The sequence below is a fragment of the Vitis vinifera genome, chromosome 7 (assembly GCF_030704535.1).
Source record: "Vitis vinifera cultivar Pinot Noir 40024 chromosome 7, ASM3070453v1".
NCBI lineage: Eukaryota > Viridiplantae > Streptophyta > Magnoliopsida > Vitales > Vitaceae > Vitis > Vitis vinifera.
Genome location: NC_081811.1, coordinates 4,991,073 through 5,008,945, shown reverse-complemented (window position 1 = coordinate 5,008,945; position 17,873 = coordinate 4,991,073). Strand labels below are relative to the sequence as shown.

Below are 17,873 nucleotides of genomic sequence, written 5' to 3'. Positions count from 1 at the left end.
GATCAATAAAGTACTTTTGATGGTGCTTGGGGAATCACTGATGAGTATGTTTGGTAGATAATGTTTTAATGAAAATTTAAATGCTTTAATTTATAGTGAATTATTTTAGGAAGAAAATATAATCATTTTGAAGTACCCAAGTCAAACGGCCTGACTACAATTTGTCAATTACAAATAAGCAGGGTAAGGAGGAGGTGATGCAAGCTTTCAGATCTCCTGATACATCCTCTGTTTTAAAGCTGAGCTATTAGGAGGGTTCATCCATTAGAAAACGATGAGTTTCCCAACCAATTACAATCTTTCATGGGCTTATCTGAATCTTGTATTTGAGTAAGCATTCCCCGTCTGACATGTCCGCTTCTTTGTTTCTTTCTTATATATATATATATATGACTATATTTCTCTTTCGATTGGTTAGGTTGATGAATAATCCAAGCTTAACCCAAATTAAGAATAACCAACTTGAGCTCAACCTTATCCAAACTCTAATTCGAGGTATTCAATCCAAGTCCAACCCAAATTCTTTTTTTAAGCTCAAGTTGAGTTTAGGTTGTTTAAGATAGACTCGAGTTGATCATGTTAGACTTAAGTTGATCATGTTAGACTCGAGTTAATCATATTAGACTCAGGTTGATCAGGTTGTATAATTCAAAATCTATCTATGATATTATTTTAATGTATTTATATGAAAATTTAAATAACAAATATGACAAAATTTCAAGATAGTAACAAAAGAATAAATATAAATTTATGTATTTTCTAAAAATAATGAAAAACATATGATATAATATAATTTGATATTTAAAAAAGAAAATGAATATTATTATTTGGAATAAGATGCATCATAGATATTATAAGAACATTAAATTGAGTTCGGGTTGTCTCAATCTTACCTTGAGTCTTATCCAAATTGAGCTCAAGTTGAAAAAACCTAACCTAAGCCTAATCCAACTATTGAAAATGATTGTCCAAGCCCACTCAAACCTTGAGTTGCGGTTTGGACTGAGTCAGCCGCCCAAGTTGTACCCTTAGATATTAAGCACAAATCATCCAATTTTTTATTTTCTATTTTGAAACTGAAGGTCTGAAACAGTCTTTGTCAAAATTAAGAGTTCAGACAAATGGCTTACAAAGGAGTGATGAACATGTTTACCTCCTCTGGAAGTTGAGTTTTGCAATAAAAAATGCAAAAGCTAATGCAAAGACTAGTGGAAGAGAAAAAAGAACAAATGCTGCAACACCTAACTTCTCATGGTGATACCCATAGTAGCTTTTTAAGAAGGCACTGATTGATTTGGGTTCTCCAAATACTGATATTTCCTTTTTTATATCTCCATATTGTGAAGTGACCAGAGCTTTTAAGGACCATACCATTGGACAAATCCAGTAACTCCAAACCCTCCATTTTGGAATTTGCTGCAAGCAAACATAAAATGCAGTTGGTTTAGCTGAATTGATAGCATATAGGCTTTTCTCTGTGTGTGTGAAAATTCCTTATGACTTGTGTCTGCAGAAATGCATGAATTTTAAGAATTCTTGGCTCGTATTTTATTTGGGTAAAATGTGTACAGGCAATGGCTGACTAACGAATGGAGATACCAACAAGAAGATATAGAGTGGGCTTACTGGTCCGGGTATGATGAACCCTGTGAACAAATCCATCAGGGTGAAACAGAGGCTTGTCAGTACAGAAGCCACTTCAAAAGTGGGGCTCAATGAAACAGCCAGCATCCCAAAGTAATTGAAGTAGAGCAATGTACAGAACATGGAGTAGAAATACCAAATCATTTTATAGGCTGACCAGTAGAAATTTATTGCTGGATACGTAATGGTCACAAACAAAAGAGATTGAAGCAATATGTATGGAATCTCAATAGTGACCTGCAACATCAGATAAAGAAAATTCACATTGTTTTAATAGCTTGGTAATTGGGGTTTTAGTTGAACGGAGGAATGCTTAAAAAAGATCCAGGAATCGGGCCAAACCTAAGCAAGCGAATATGCCCATGAAGAGTACATTCCAGCAAACCTTTCTCAGTATAAAACAGTGCGTTCAGTAAATATAAATGGCTGAATAGCTGTGCAATTGTGGATTCCTAAGAATTGAATGAGAATGAAAATTGGCCCTATTATGTTGAATAACTCCTGTTCACCATCTCTTCGGAACAGCAACCATTGTTTCAGCACATTGGTTGAAAAAACAAATAGCATTAACATTAGGAGTTTAAAAATTGTATGGGGCTAAACCAAGTTTTTCTTTGGAGAAAATGTAGGAGAATATAAGAATCATAGCTGCTTGTCTCAGGGGATGCCTATTTTATGTAAGATCATTGAGTACAATGCGAGATTGGATGCCCTATGCTTGCTTGGGACACTGATCTGCTGGTTTGCAATGCCTAGCCAGAATGTGTTACTCTAGTTTAGACTGCATGGGAGGTTTCTTTTTACCCTTTTTAGTTACCTATGGAAGACAAAAGTTTTCAATTTGGTCTGCATATATATATATATATCATTAGGAATGGGAATGGGAATAGACTTTCAATCAAGTCAGAAGTTTAGAATTGGCAAATGGTGAATTGTGTAAATGTGACTAGTTTTATGATTCTACTTGAAAAACTATGTAAATATATATGATTTATAGTTGAGGAGCTGAAGGAGCTTTTAGGTGAATAGCTTAAATGTAAGTAATGTTTAAAGAAGGTAAAGAGGCATTTTTTATGTTCTGCTGCTTGGTAGGTCTCCTCATTCGAAGTATGACTGGAATATTTTGTATAATAATAGGAGGATTCTAAGGAGATGCATTTGTTTCTTTGTTTTGTGTTCTAAGCCAGATTAAGTAACTGTGCTTCAGGTCAGCAGCTGGTGTAAATCAGTCCTATAGGCTGTTACTCATATAACAGACTTCTTTTCCTAATGCTGTGTGATTTACTGATTTATGAAGTCTGAGTAACTGGTCATAAAAAAGTTTGAATCTGAAAAGGGCTTACATTTTCTGTCCTTTCTGCCAGAGAAGTGCTGCAAACAACACAGACGCGAAGATTAAGAATATAAAGCGGATTAAGTTATATTTAGGATTTCTCCAGTAGGACAAGTGCTGTTTCTAAATTGCTCCCATCCATTTTGGGGAAACTGAGTAGAAAAATGTAGTTCTCTTGAACCTGGTGTTGGAAGGCTCAGTCTCCTAACGAGTTCTTTGTTTTCCCCACACAGAAAACAATATGCATCACTTGGTTTGACAATGTGGAGTGACATATTAGAAGAACTACGTGAGTTTTTCAGATATCAGTCAATGCAAAGAACATGGCATCTCAACAGAGTCATGTTTAGCTTACCAACATAAATGAGACTTGTTGTAGAGATAGGCAAAATCTGAACCAAGTTGAGCTTCTGCTGATGGACCAGTAACCTCTAACATCCATGTTGCAGGGTTCCGGTTTGCATTGAATTTGGGCACCCCAGGAATTTCCTGCCGATATAGAGTGTTTATTTTTTCAATATTGAGGATCCTTTTATTGCAGTTTTTCTAATCAAGATAAAAGCTATAGATAAGATTGAAAATTGAAAGAGGAGCTAGACATAGCTGTTACTCTTGTAGCTTACCTCAAAATACTGTATTAGTTTGCTTGAATGCTTTCCCAACTCTCCAGCATATATTATTCTTCCTCCTCTTTTCATCAAAATTAACTGCATGAAGCATTCACAGAAGCAAAGATGAAAATATCGGTAATCACGGATATATCGGTAACTTGATTTTACGGATATATCGGCGGATATTTTGAAAAAAAATTTCAGTATGCCAAAATTTGATCAAAACTCATGGAAATGTAAGAAAAACCTCATAACAATACAATTAGAAATATAATAGACAATTTAAAGTTGTTTTGTTGAAGAATTTGATATATGTATGATATAATTTATGATATTAAGTATAATTATATTATATCAGTTGATAAGAAATGTGAATTTTGTAATTGTACACTCATTATGAAGCTTCATGAAAGATTTGATTTCATTAAATATCAATAATTTATACATATTACATTGCAATGACCCTTTAGTTCTATGAAAATCTACTAATTCATTCAAGATTTAAAAAATGTACTAATTAATTCAAATGTACTAATTAATTATGATTGAAAATATAAAAAAAAATTGAAAAAATTGGGAAGCTACTAATATTGTTAATTAAGTTAATAAATTAACTAAACTAAATTAATTCTATGAAAATCTACGAATTCATTCAAGATTTAAAAAATGTACTAATTAATTCAAATGTACTAATTAATTACAAATGAAAATGTAAAAAAAAATTGAAAAAATTGGGAAGCTACTAATATTGTTAATTAAGTTAATAAATTAACTAAACTAAATTAATTTTATGAAAATTTACTAATTCATTCAAGATTTAAAAAATATACTAATTAATTCAAATGTACTAATTAATTACGAATGAAAATATAAAAAAAAATTAAAAAAATTGGGAAGCTACTAATATTGTTAATTAAGTTAATAAATTAACTAAACTAAATCAATTTTATGAAAATCTACTAATTCATTCAAGATTTTAAAAATGTACTAATTAGTTCAAATGTACTAATTAATGGGAAAAAATGTACTAATTTAGATCAATGCGGGGAAGCTGGGAGTCGTTGGATCAACAGTAGGTGCAAGGCGCCGATTTTTTCAAAAAATCGTTGGAATAAACCGAAACAAAAGGAAATTTCTCCGAAATTTTCCAATAGGAGGCGATTTTTTTAAAAAATCGCCGATATTTCTCTTTTTACCGAAATTTCTCCGATTTTTGGCGAAATTTATGGATATTTCTTCCGTTGACATTTCGCCCCCCTCTTTCGTTTCGCCGACCCCCAAAACAAGAAAATTCGGCCAAAAAAACCGAAATTTTCATCCTTATAACAGAAGATGTAAGTAAAAGAATAATTGAGATGCAGCAAATTGTTAATTTTCTGTTTATGATGTTCTTAATACAAACTTTCCTAGTGATATGCACACATGTAGAATTTTCAAAAAGAAGGAAGATGAAAAATTCAAGTCAATCTAGTCAGCTAGAGATACTGCAAAAAACTTATCTAATTAAGGTATAAGTTGTTCAAATTTAACAAATTTTCCTGACAATCAAGCATGTTGCAAGAAACCTATCATGTTTGAACACAATCATGACTTTCTAATCATGCAGGGCATGGCTAGGCAAGGCAACATTTCTGAAGATTCAAAGAACAACACCAATGTTTTTAGCCTTCTGTAATCTTTCACTGTATGCTAGAAAAAAAAAAAGCTCTATTTACCTCATTGAATGTCTCAAATATGTCGATGCTCGGTGTATACGACTGTTCGCATTGTATTAACAACATTCTTCACTACTCGCATGACGATTGCAGCTGCTCTGGCATCCAGACCTGAGGTGGGCTCATCCATTAATATTATGGATGGATTGGAAACAATTAAGTTCCACGGCTATGGTTAGCCTTTTTCGCTGCTCATTTCATCAAGCTCAATCATTTGAAGGAATTCTGCTACAAATTTTTGTTACATATGGGGGTTAATTAGAACATTTAAGATACATTACTAAACATTATAAAAATGCAACAGTTAGTTTTTCATGACAATAGGACTTTTTTTTCTTATCCCTAGTATTATGCATGTTTTAACTCCTGAAAATTATGCTTCAGGAGTTATATCAAGTTTGGAGACATCTTACAGATTTTGTATTTTTGTCAATCTCTGATGGCAACCGTAACCAAGCTGAGTATGTCACTGATTCTTCTATTGTAATCTGTGGAGAATGTATGTCAGTTTACTCACAGTAAGCAGATATCCGGGCATAGGTTTCTTGGACCTTAGGATATCCTCCAATTCTAGTCTCTCCTTCAATTATACCACTCGTTTTTCTTCCAGAAAGCCAGAAATATCTTGAAGAAGCTGTAGTCTTTTTTGTGCAAAACCTTGCTCTCTCAGTTTCTGGGAGATGTATGGAAGAAATTCGACCAACTTAAAATTGTCCAGCAGCCTAGGAAAATACGGATTCAATGGATAATGAGGCTACCTTTGGAGTGTCAACATAGTCTTGCACATTCTCAAAGGATATTGCTATGGGCTCAAACGGTAAAACGATCCCTGTATGATTAAGTCAGTACTAATATTTCAGTACCTAAAAAGAGTTCAAATTCGTAAGACCAATTTGTTTTTTTTTAATTTTTTTATGTTTTTGTATGCATTTTGTGGTGACAATGCAATGGTCTATGCTACTTGTTATTCATGTAAGCAAATAGTATGCATCAAGTATCAACAGTCCATACTGCATATGATTAGCTCTCACCCTTCTTTTTTCTTTCTGAAACATCATTGGAAGTACCAACATGAGGCAATTCTTGTCCATGAGTCATATTCGTTGAATCTTCTCCTTTCAGCTTAGATACCCTTTGGTGAGAAATGGTAGTCTGAGACCTCCCTGGAGCTGAACAGGTTTGATTTCCCAAAAGATAAGGTTAGTACTTTAAGAATCAATTTTTTAATTGATTTTGTTTTTCAGTTTTTCCAATGTTAATGGGAGTGACAAACCTAAGAGCAAATGTAAACCCGATGTTGAAAACTATCCAAAACCCGAGTAGTACCCCTGCTGGTATCCATTAAAAGTAGTCACTAAAATTTAGACCATGGCTTCTTAGAAATTGTTGCCCCATAGTAGCATTTGAAGATGAAACCTGCAAGGGAGAATCAACTGTTGGGCACTGACAGCAAGGAAAGGAATATTTTTAATTCGTACCACCATTCAATCAACAAAATAATCAGTTTAGGATTCACCTTTTCCCACCTTGGAGCATGGAATTCATTTAGTGAAGCACCTATTTGTGTATATGTTAGAGGAGAAATCCAAAATCCCCACTCCAACCAGGCAGGTAAAGAGGCTGCAATGAAGAAAGTTTTTCTGGTGAGCAGTAATGGAGTTATTTATCTTTAGGAAGTGTTGATTGAAATGAGGAATGGCCTTACGTTCGAAATTATGAAACCTCCAAATAGATACATTACTAGCAAAGTAGAGACATTGAAAGATACTGCAGCAGATGGATCTCGTACAACAGAAGCAATAAAATGGGCTTGCGAAACTGATACATGATGAAGAAGAAAAAGAATGAGGAGTTGGTGGAAAAACCTGATAGCATAGATAAACAGTAGGACTAAGAGAGGGAAAAAATCGATTTTCTTTCATGTAACTGCAATAGTTTCACCTGGAGACGTCACCTTTCTGGTTCAGGACTGTAACTAATAGCATAATAGGTGAGAGCTGTCCAAAGAACAGCATCTAGGAATGAAAATGGAATCTTTAGAATTGCAGCTGGAACAGTATAACTCCATGCTGGATAGAAGTATAGATCTCTTTGCTTGTAAAGGATTGGAAGTCTGGAACCAGTCAATGGCAGCTCTGCTAATCCGTTGGTCATAAGTCTAATGGCAGAATAAAACAGTGAGCCCATGTAGTAATTTGAGTGAACCATATCAACAGTCATCTGTGTGCGTTTAAACACTGTCATTGTCACTAGAGCAATGACTACAAGCTGCAAGAGGCAAGAGAGAAACATCCATGTGTGTAAAAACATTTATTGATTTCTTACGCAATCAGGATAATAACACAATCCATGAACTAGTTGTCTCAACCATCCATCACCTGCCCTGATTTGAATACATGGATGAATGAGTTCTGCTTCATAAGAAGCCATTCTCGAGCCAAGCAAGCTTTGAATAGATTGAAGAGAATTCAAATAGCATAGGATCACATGTTAACATTTAAGCATGCACTTAATAGCAAAAATTCATCCGGTTACCTTGGTTCATGCCATGGGAAGCCATTTCTTCTCCTCTGATATCCAATAAGCTACTTTCTGGTGCGTGATGGTTTGAGAATGAGGGATCAATGAGTTCTTCTCTTGCCTCCCAAAATTCAGTCCAAAGTGAAGTGTGTGTGTACATTTTGGAGAGCTATCCTCTTTTCTTCTCTTTGGAGAGCACTCCCGGCAAACACACACACACACTTCACTTTGGACTAAATTTTGGGAGGCAAGGGAAGAGCTCATTGATCCCTCATTCTCGGACCATCATGCACCTGGAAAGCAGCTTATTGGATATCAGAGGAGAAGAAATGGCTTCCCATGACATGAACCAAGGTAACCGGATGAATTTTTGCTCTTAAATGCATGCTTAAATGTTAACATGTGATCCTATGCTATTTCAATTCTCTTCAATTGGTATCAGAGCAAGCATGGTTGACATTTGAGCTGCAATTTTGGGTTAATTTTTTATTTCTCGTTTTCTGGTTATGGAAGACATTTTTTGGGGTTTTTTTTTTTCGTTTGGTGTTAATTCTTGGTTTTTAAGCCCGATTGAGGTTGGAGACTTGTAGAGAATATTGTTTGGAGCAAAACCCATCAATTTTTGTGATTTTTGGAGCTCATTTGATGATATTTCGAAAATTAGGGTTCGTTTGGTTCTTGCTATTATGCGTTTTTGTGCATTTTTTTGAGTTTGGATTGAAGGATTGATGTTTGAGGATAGAAATCTATGTATTTTTTTCGAAAAATGCGCAAAATTTTGGGCGAATTTTTTTTTTCTTCTCTAGAACTAAGAGAAGATGAACAGTACCATGCTGACATCATAAAAAAAATTTTAGTATGGTACTGTTCTATGGGAAAATTTTGTTTTTTTTTAATGACGTCATGATGACGTCAGCATGGTACTGTTCATATTCTCTTCCAACTGAACACGGCCTGGTTCTGGAGAAGAAAAAAAAAAAAAAAAATTCGCCCAAAATTTTGTGCATTTTTCGACAAAAATACATAGATTTCCATCCTCAAACATCAATCCTTCAATCCAAACCCAAAAAAATGCACAAAAAACACATAATAGCAAGAACCAAACAAGCCCTAATTTTTGAAATATCATCAAATGAGCTCCAAAAATCACAAAAATTGATGGGTTTTGCTCCAAACAATATTCTCTACAAGTCTCCAACCTCAATCGGGCTTGAAAACCAAGAATTAACACCAAACGAAAAAAAAACCCCAAAAAATGTCTTCCATAACCAGAAAACGAGAAATAAAAAATTAACCCAAAATTGCAGCTCAAATGTCAACCATGCTTGCTCTGATACCATTTGAAGAGAATTGAAATAGCATAGGATCACATGGTAACATTTAAGCATGCATTTAAGAGCAAAAATTCATCCGGTTACCTTGGTTCATGCCATGGGAAGCCATTTCTTCTCCTCTGATATCCAATAAGCTGCTTTCCGGGTGCGTGATGGTTCGAGAATGAGGGATCAATGAGCTCTTCCCTTGCCTCCCAAAATTCAGTTCAAAGTGAAGTGTGTGTGTGTGTTTGTCGGGAGTGCTCTCCAAAGAGAAGAAAAGAGGATAGCTCTCCAAAATGCACACACATCTCTCTCTCTCTCTCTCTCTCTCTCTCTCTCTATATATATATATATATTACATATTACACACTTTATTTGAACGACTTGACTTAATGGATCAGTCAAGTGAATTAGGGTGAGTCCATAAAAAATCAAACAACATGTGTCTAGTCCCATTATGGACTACAATGCAAAAAATAAATTAACACTGATTTATAATATTATCAAATTGATTATGTAAGTCCACGCATAAAAATTCCAACATAGATCCCATTTTCTCAAGGAGTAAATACTGAATGACAAAGCATTTCTTGAGGACTAGCTTTATTGAAAGAGAGAGAGAGCTCCTCAGCTTGTTTCCTTCCCACATGAAATCCAATTCCTTGAATATACTTTCAAACTTGTCAACAGAAACATAACTAAAAGGTTGATCTTTGGGGTACCAGTACTGTGCTTGATCCTTTTTGGAAACTACCTTCATAAATATAGATATGGCATCAGTTCAAAGCAACTGTTTTGAACATGTTTGAGTAAATTACATAGGAAGGACGTACTTCTTGGAGGAAATCAGCAATGCCTTTTCTTGGTGAGCACCTAAAACCACAATGTTCTAAGAACTCCAGTGCGTTATCACGAGGCCCATGGTATGCAATCTTTCCTTCTGCCATCAAAATAATGTCACCAAAGAGATCAAAGGTCTCTGGTGCTGGTTGAAGAAGTGATACCAAAATAGAAGATTCTGTAATATGTGTTAGTTTCTGTAGACAAGTAACAATCTGAAAGGTGGTAGAGCTGTCTAAGCCTGTAGATATTTCATCCATAAAGAGAGCTTTTGTTGGACCAACTATCATTTCTCCTGGCAGATGAAAACATTGAGGAATCATTATAACAAAGAAAATGTCAAATGCATTGGAAACTTTATCTCAAAGCTAGCTCCATATGTTTCAGAAACCACAGATCTCATATAATTTGCTACTTTTTTCTATCAAGAAAATGTCCTGGGATTTGTAAAATGACAGAATTAAGGAGCCACCTGAAATGTCCTGGCTAATTCAGTACTAGCTATGCCTGTCCATGACCACCTGAAATTCCTCTTTTCATCGACATCTCCCACAATCCTTTCAGCGCAAACATCCAGCCCAAGTATCTGATTTACAAAAATATGGTGGAAAAATTGTTATCAATTAATGCAAGGACGGTAGTAACATCATAACTGATCCTTGCATTTGGTAAAGAGAATCATCTTCAAGATGTAGTCTGTTTGAAGGCTCCTTTTTAAACCATTGATTGAAATTGCCTGTTAGTGCAGGTTTTCATCAGAGATAGCTGAAAGGAAAATAGACCAAGCTGCCACTACCTAGTGAACATGATACAAGATAAAATTCTTTACCTTCATAAAAGTGTCTATGTCTGCTTCTGGAATAATCCCAGCTTGCTTCTCTCTTCTACTTACTTCCGTCAGAATTTAGAAGCGTTTATTTTGTTCTATAAAACATTAAAGAACAATTTTCAAAAACTGTTTTTTCGAAACACTTCCTACACAGCGCCTTAGTTTTTGTTTGGAGTGCTTAAACAATTTTAGTATAAAACACTTTTAAAAAAATTCAAATATCTGACAAAATTTAAAAGTTAAAAAATTACTTGTAGTACTTTTTAGAAAAACACTTTATAGATAATTATTTCAAATAGCCAGTTCTTTATAATTTTATTTTAATTTTAAAATAAAAAACATTTAAAATGAGAAATTCACAGGGATAAAGTAAATATTACCCTAAAGACGGAAGTCACACAAAAGTACAAAAAATACCAATGCAGTCTTGAAAATATTAACAAAATACAAATATCAGCATGGGATAGATGGTTAAGGCAATGTTCTGGCTATGAAAAATCATTTGATGTTCTTTAGGATCATTTTCGCAGGATTTGAGCCATGGGTTCTTGTTAGCAGGGAGCTTTAGGAGGGCATCCACAATGGCTTTGTGGTAATGTGGGTCAACAAGGATATGAAATTCCTCTCCCCACTTGGATTTGGGCCAATTCTCTGACACAGACAACTGGGCTTGAATTGGATTTTCAAGTCAACCTAACCCATTAAGCCACTGAGTGAGTAATTGAAAAAAGCTGTAAAATCTGCATTTCCATCCAAACATACACTGCTTAAGCTCATTAATGCAGTGCACAGATAAGTTGCAGAAACTGTAGTAATCTGTGTGCTGCAGAAACAGACCTATTATTCTCTCTATATGGCTGTCCGTCTCTGTAACTATTCCTTAAACCCAACCAATTAGCATTTCTTTCCGGAAAATCACTGCCCAGACAATCTTTTGGCCTTTTCCTGGTAAATCATAGTGGCAAACAACTGTTATATTTTGTGCAATTTTACCCTCACCTCTTTTCTTGCAACCCCTTTTTCACAAGGAAGTTACTGTCTTTTCACAATCCACCCATCTCCAAAGGCATCCCTCATTTCAATATACATACATCGTCCACTGTTCTTGTCTCCTTAATACTGTCTTTAATAGTCTTACTTGTATTATAATCTTGTAGCTGCGTTGTGACAATGGAGATGGCAAAAGGGCCTTTGGCATTCCTTCCTCAGCTGGCCTTCACTTTTATACTGTGTTTTTCTGTTTGTGCAGGTGAGTTTTTGCTCACCTTTAAGCATTTTAACTCGTTGTGTTTGGCCTTCAACTTTTCTCTCTTTGAGGGTTGTTTGGTGGACTTCACATCTTGTGCTTTCAATCACACCACATTTACAAACAGGATGCTAGAGATGGGCATGTATTTGATCCATCACCATTGTGTAAGATTTTAGTATTATATTTTTCAAGGTTCATTATTTGAGGGTGTGTTCTTCATCTCCGTTGCATTGCTTCTTACTAGGCCCACTGAGGTGGGTTCTTCACCTTTTGTATTTTCTCTGCACTAGATCAAGAGAAAGGAGGAATTTTAGTGAATTTGCAGCCGTTGGATGATTGATTCTAGGCTCAGTCCACCAATGATGCTCTCTTCACTCTTTCTCATCTAGTGTCATTCACAACTATGTTTTGATTCATTTTTGTACTATCAAAGATATCTCATTATTCTAGCTCATTAGGTAGAGTACCTAATCTTCCTCTTTTTTGGTCTATGGACAGTATTGGCTTCACATTAAGATCATGTTTCAATAATTGCACATTAATGTGTATGGATCATGACCCACATAAACAGAGTCAGGGTTGAGTCAGTGAACCCTAAAATTTCACAATTCTAAATTTGGGTTCTTTAACAATGCAGGGTCAAGGACGCGTGGTGATGAAGGAAAGCTGGTAAGTTCAGTGTTACTTCAATTCCTGCCACTAGTATGGCCTTCTGATAGATTGGTTTGTGGGAAGATAAGTTGCAATATAGCCATTAGGGTAATATTGGATGCATTGCTGATCTCTGTTTTTAACTGCTTTAATGCCAAATGCCAAGCAAAAAGAATAAATGAGCTAAAAGTGGATGCCACTGAACTGAAGCAACCCAAGTGCTCCCTTGTAATATCTCTTCCCCAAGAGCAATCCATATAAAGAAGGAATGTGAGACTGCCATCAATCAACTTTTGTCACTTACATTTTAAATGAGTAACTATAACCCTGTAGTTTTTGAAGAATCAACAAGCCTTGAAAAGAGGAGATAATGACCATGATTTTCTACCTTAAGAAAGAAGTATTGAGTGTCCATAAATCTAACCATATGGTCACAGGAAATTATTTTTCAGTTATGGTTTTCCTTTCTGTAGTCTGTAAAATGTTTTGGCAGGTCCGAAACGGAGATAAGCCATCTTGGTGCATCGCCAAGCCTTCAACCAATAATCTTAAGCTTTATGATAACATTGATTACAGCTGCAAGCAAAATGGAGTTGACTGCATTGCCATTGCACCTGGTGGTAAATGCTTTAATCCAAATAATGCAGTTTCACATGCTTCAATGGCTATGAATCTCTACTACAAGGCTGCTGGAAAGCACACCTGGAACTGCCATTTTAATGGCACTGGTATGATCGTTCTTGTTGATCCATGTAAGTGTCTAATGCTCAAACAGTGTTACAACGGGGAATTTTGTTAGATTTTGTCTCTTCCTAAAAACCCTAATAGTCATTTTGAGTTCATATCTCAAATTCTTTTTCATGTCTTTTGACAGCGGTTGGAAGCTGCATCTATCAAGTTTGAGAGATCCGGAATCAGGCGAAGGGAAGACATGCATGCTGACATGCCAATTAAATAAATCAGAGTTGTTAACATAGCCTGCTTGTATCTTGTACAATGCTCCTTGTAAGCTCAAGGAGCATGAAGAGGCTGTGAAAACAAAACAACAGCAACTCTGCTTTGATATCCCCTCCAAAAGGCTACCCGATAAAAGCATTATTAAGGAAGCAACATTATCACTTCATTTCGAGTGTTCACAAAAAAAGATATTTCATCTCATCATATCGAGGGAATGAGCCTTAGATATCAACCCATGCCTCCTGGAGATCCAGGTCAACAATATATGATTTGAGACACCATCTACCACAATCACCCATTACATAAACACACGATGTAAGGAACTCAAACTGCTAAGAAACACCATGTTACTACATTGTGTCACAGCCATGCTGACATTTTCTTCATCAAAGACTTCTTAGTACAATCCAATTCCATCAATTATGAGAAAATTCTCATATTTCTTTTGGCATATTTGAAGGTAACAAAATACCATTAAAATGAAATTTAGAAAAGAACAAGAAAGAAATTAAAGAAAAAAAAAAAGGGAAGAAACACATCAAATAGAAAAGGACACCTTATGAGATAATCTTTTCAGCTGAGAACCTTTGAGACTCATGAGCGATTCCTTATTCATCTGTTCCCAACAAGTCTAGTACATTGCACGGCAGGGTTTGATCAATCTTTAAAAGCTTAGGCCTTCTCCCACTTGAGGGGCTTCACAACCTCCCAGGTGAAGTCTGGGTCATCCCTTCCAAAATGCCCATAGGCAGCCGTCTTCAAAAACCTGCCATTGCCACCCCTCTTGAGGTCAAGGTTAATTGCAATCATTCCTGGCCTGAAGTCGAAGTTCTCCTTCACAATTTTGAGGATCTCCTTGTCAGGAATCTTTCCAGTTCCATAGGAATCAACAAAGACAGACAAGGGCTCAGGAACACCAATGGCATAAGAGACCTGCACAATGCATCTGCGAGCAAGCCCATTTGCTACGATGCTCTTGGCAGCCTGCCTGACAATGTAGGCACCACTTCTGTCCACCTTGGTAGGGTCCTTGCCAGAGAAAGCACCACCACCATGGGCTCCCCAGCCACCGTAAGTGTCAATGATGATTTTCCGTCCAGTGAGACCAGCATCACCGTGAGGGCCACCAATGACAAAGCGGCCTGATGGGTTGAGATGGAAGATGGTCTTCTCATCAAGGTACTTCTCAGGAATGACAGGCTTGATGACGTGCTCTTTGAGATCAGCAGCAATCTCATCATTGGTGACAGTCTCATCATGCTGGGTGGAGATGAGAACAGTGTGCACACGGAGGGGAACCATGGCACCATTCTCATTGTGGTACTCGACAGTGACTTGAGTCTTACCATCGGGCCTCAGCCATGAACAGGTTCCATTCTTCCTAACCTCAGTGAGGCGGGCACCAAGCTTGGTAGCAAGAACATGGCTCAGAGGCATAAGTTCAGGGGTCTCATCAGTGGCATAACCAAACATGTGGCCTTGGTCACCAGCACCAATTTCCTCTGGGCGCTTGGTAAGATGACCGTGAACACCCTGGGCAATATCAGGGCTCTGCTGCTCAATGTTGACCAGGACTTTGCAGTTATCAGCATCAAGACCCACATCATCAGAGACAAATCCAATGGTGCGGCATGTGTCACGGACAATCTTCTCATAGTCTATATCGGCCTTGGTGGTAATCTCTCCAAACACCATAACCATGTTGGTCTTGGTGCATGTTTCACAGGCAACCTTGCTGTCAGGGTCCTGAGCAAGGCAAGCATCAAGCACTGCATCAGAGATCTGGTCACACAACTTGTCGGGATGGCCCTCATTTACAGACTCAGAAGTGAATAGGAAGGTCTCCATTCTTTCAAGCTACACAGGCCACAAGCACAACAGCATGCCTTAGTATAAATTGATGAACAATAACTCCTTAGACAAGAAGCTTTATTGAGGTTAATATAAACAAATCCTATTGATAAGAATATACTAGAAAGAATAAAAAAACATGTATGTTCTTCATGATTGGTTAACTGACACATGGTATGTCGAATCATTTCACTACTATGGAGGGTCAGAGTTCACCAGGAGAGAGAATCAGACCCACAAAAGTCTACTCCCAGGAGAATAATTAAAGAGGAAAAAGGGCAGATTCTTTACTGTTTTGACATAAAGTTGTAAGGAATCTGGAACGCAGTAAAACGTGTTACAAACCATAGTGTCAACTCCATCAGCTTGGAGAAAAACAAGTAAATTTATTGTAACTACAAAAACATATTATTCTTTTGGCAAAATTTAGGAGACTTCTGCGAGATTTTCTTATGCTACATTTGGATTATGAAAAGAATGTGAAAAATGCTCGGAAAATGATGAAAATTAGGTAAAAGAAGAATTCCTCTCATAAAATTTATTTAGCAGTAACTTCCCTTACCCACATCTTTTCTGAGATCCAAGCAAAGCCTTCTGCATTTTCGTTTTTCAGTAATTAGTAATACACTACACACCCATTATACTACTTCTCGTACTGGCAGTTGAAATCTCCACAACTGGGGTACAACAGCATATCCACCCCTGAATTAATTGTCGAACAATTCCTGACCTTAAAGTATAAGCAAAATAGAAATGGACACTACTAAAAGAAATCCTTCGAAGAGAAGAGAATAGCTATAGAGATGGAGCACTATTAAGATTATGAAAAATAATGCATTCCCCAAATAAGCTTTTGGAAGGGCAACGCCATACCATCCGGAACCTCGTGAATAGACACGACTATTAAATCGGCCGATTTTTCGAAAAATTACCATCCATGCTCTTGACGATCAATCCAAAAAACCAATCATTCTTTGTTTACAAAAGACTTCCCTACAGGCATTATACCACGTCCTACCATTTGTTTCCCAATACGGTTCATTCTATAAGTCCATCCTGTGAGAACAGAGATTTCTCTAAATTACCGTAAACTAGCCAACACAACATTCCAAAATACCATCAGATCTGAGAGACTAAGGCGTCAAAATCAAGTTGAAGAACGAAACAGACAAGGAGAAACATTAACAGCTTTACACAGAAAAACACTCCGAAAATGTGTGAGATATCAGACAAATACTACATCTCAAAAACTCACTTAACAATTGCTTAGACATTGCAGTCAGCTCAAAATCTCAGTGTCCTTGCTTACAAGTTCTGCAAAAGCACTCTATGAAACCCATTTTACGCAATCCTTTCAAGAAATTAAGATAATTCATTTATTATACGGTACTCAACAGCATTAATGTGTAAACATCCAAAATCACAACTCACAAACTTCCAGATCTCCAAATTTCAAAACTCTTACTGAAAATAAACCAGATCTACCACTGTTTCAATCAAACTCACTCAGAAACGAAGTATCACTCCAGAAACGCAAAACAGGAAGCAAATAAATGCTGACAACAACCAGATCTAGTCGATCACACAACAGAAAACAACTCCGAGAGCGTTTTTGAAAACAAAAACACATTGTTTTCTGCAGCATCACCACACAAACGAACTCCAAAACAAGAAGAAGAAGATGATGCGGAGAGAAAGAATACCTGAGATAAAGAGAAGTAGTGCGAGAGCAGATCTCAAGCTTTGCTCTGTTGACGGATGGAGAGTTCAACTACTCAGGACTTTGCACCACTATTTATAGATGAATGGATCTGGAGACCGGGTACCGGCTGAGAAGTGGGATTCTGTGGGTTTTTGCGTGGAATCTTGATCCGACGGTTGGTGATGAGTTTCGTGAGGGTTTGTTACCGTTGGATGTCAGATATTCATAATCTGGGATTGGTGAAGGTTGGTAAGTGAAAACGACACCGCTTTGTTCGGGTGTGTGTTTTACTTTTAGGGTCTTGTAATTGCATGACTTCTTCGTGATTTTAATTTAATAATTATTACGGGAGTAGATGTTACAGGCAATAGGCGGTTACTCACCAACTCTCGCCGGTTATCGGCTTAATTGCTGATGGCTGATGGCTGATGGCGTCGGCTTGGCTCGCTTGAAGTTGTGAGACTGAGGTACGTCATCTTGGCTCCACTTACGCACAATTACCCAAAATTGTTTTCGTTTTAGCTTTTAAAGTGTCAAAATTAATTTGGAAATTAAACCCATATTAAGTAATCGATTTTGCGCATTACCCTTTTAGGTTTAATATCCAACACATTACACCTCAAACTTTTTAAATTACAATACTTTACTTTTTTTG

At 36.5% G+C, this 17,873-nt stretch overlaps 2 protein-coding genes and 1 long non-coding RNA gene across 3 annotated transcripts; 1 reads left to right on the top strand and 2 right to left on the bottom strand.

The window, feature by feature from the left end:
- Positions 1-1,044: 1,044 nt before the first annotated feature.
- Positions 1,045-8,026, bottom strand: LOC100264081 (uncharacterized). Its single transcript, XR_009466019.1, has 11 exons — positions 7,839-8,026; positions 7,245-7,571; positions 7,009-7,121; positions 6,820-6,923; positions 6,577-6,719; positions 6,335-6,472; positions 5,717-6,132; positions 5,304-5,528; positions 3,601-3,684; positions 3,333-3,466; positions 1,045-1,416 (listed from the first exon to the last, which is right to left on the bottom strand). It is a non-coding gene; the product is annotated as an uncharacterized LOC100264081 (long non-coding RNA).
- A 3,830-nt stretch (positions 8,027-11,856) lies between these two features.
- LOC100241804 (major pollen allergen Ole e 10) lies at positions 11,857-13,831 on the top strand. Its single transcript, XM_019221242.2, has 4 exons — positions 11,857-12,057; positions 12,695-12,726; positions 13,202-13,460; positions 13,583-13,831. Exons 1-4 carry the CDS (start codon positions 11,979-11,981, stop codon positions 13,609-13,611), a joined length of 399 nt encoding a protein of 132 aa, XP_019076787.1. The 5' UTR covers positions 11,857-11,978; the 3' UTR covers positions 13,612-13,831.
- A 153-nt stretch (positions 13,832-13,984) lies between these two features.
- METK5 (S-adenosylmethionine synthetase 5) lies at positions 13,985-17,285 on the bottom strand. Its single transcript, NM_001397862.1, has 2 exons — positions 17,220-17,285; positions 13,985-15,522 (listed from the first exon to the last, which is right to left on the bottom strand). Exon 2 carries the CDS (start codon positions 15,511-15,513, stop codon positions 14,338-14,340), a length of 1,176 nt encoding a protein of 391 aa, NP_001384791.1. The 5' UTR covers positions 15,514-15,522; positions 17,220-17,285; the 3' UTR covers positions 13,985-14,337.
- Between the last annotated feature and the right edge of the window lie 588 nt (positions 17,286-17,873).

Bases quoted from the DNA above. Each gene is read 5' to 3' on its own strand.
- LOC100241804 (XM_019221242.2), top strand. From the start codon at position 11,979: ATGGAGATGGCAAAAGGGCCTTTGGCATTCCTTCCTCAGCTGGCCTTC. The intron at 12,058-12,694 runs GTGAGTTTTTGC...TTAACAATGCAG, and splicing joins GTGTTTTTCTGTTTGTGCAG to GGTCAAGGACGCGTGGTGAT. The intron at 12,727-13,201 runs GTAAGTTCAGTG...ATGTTTTGGCAG, and splicing joins GTGGTGATGAAGGAAAGCTG to GTCCGAAACGGAGATAAGCC.
- METK5 (NM_001397862.1), bottom strand. From the start codon at position 15,513: ATGGAGACCTTCCTATTCACTTCTGAGTCTGTAAATGAGGGCCATCCC.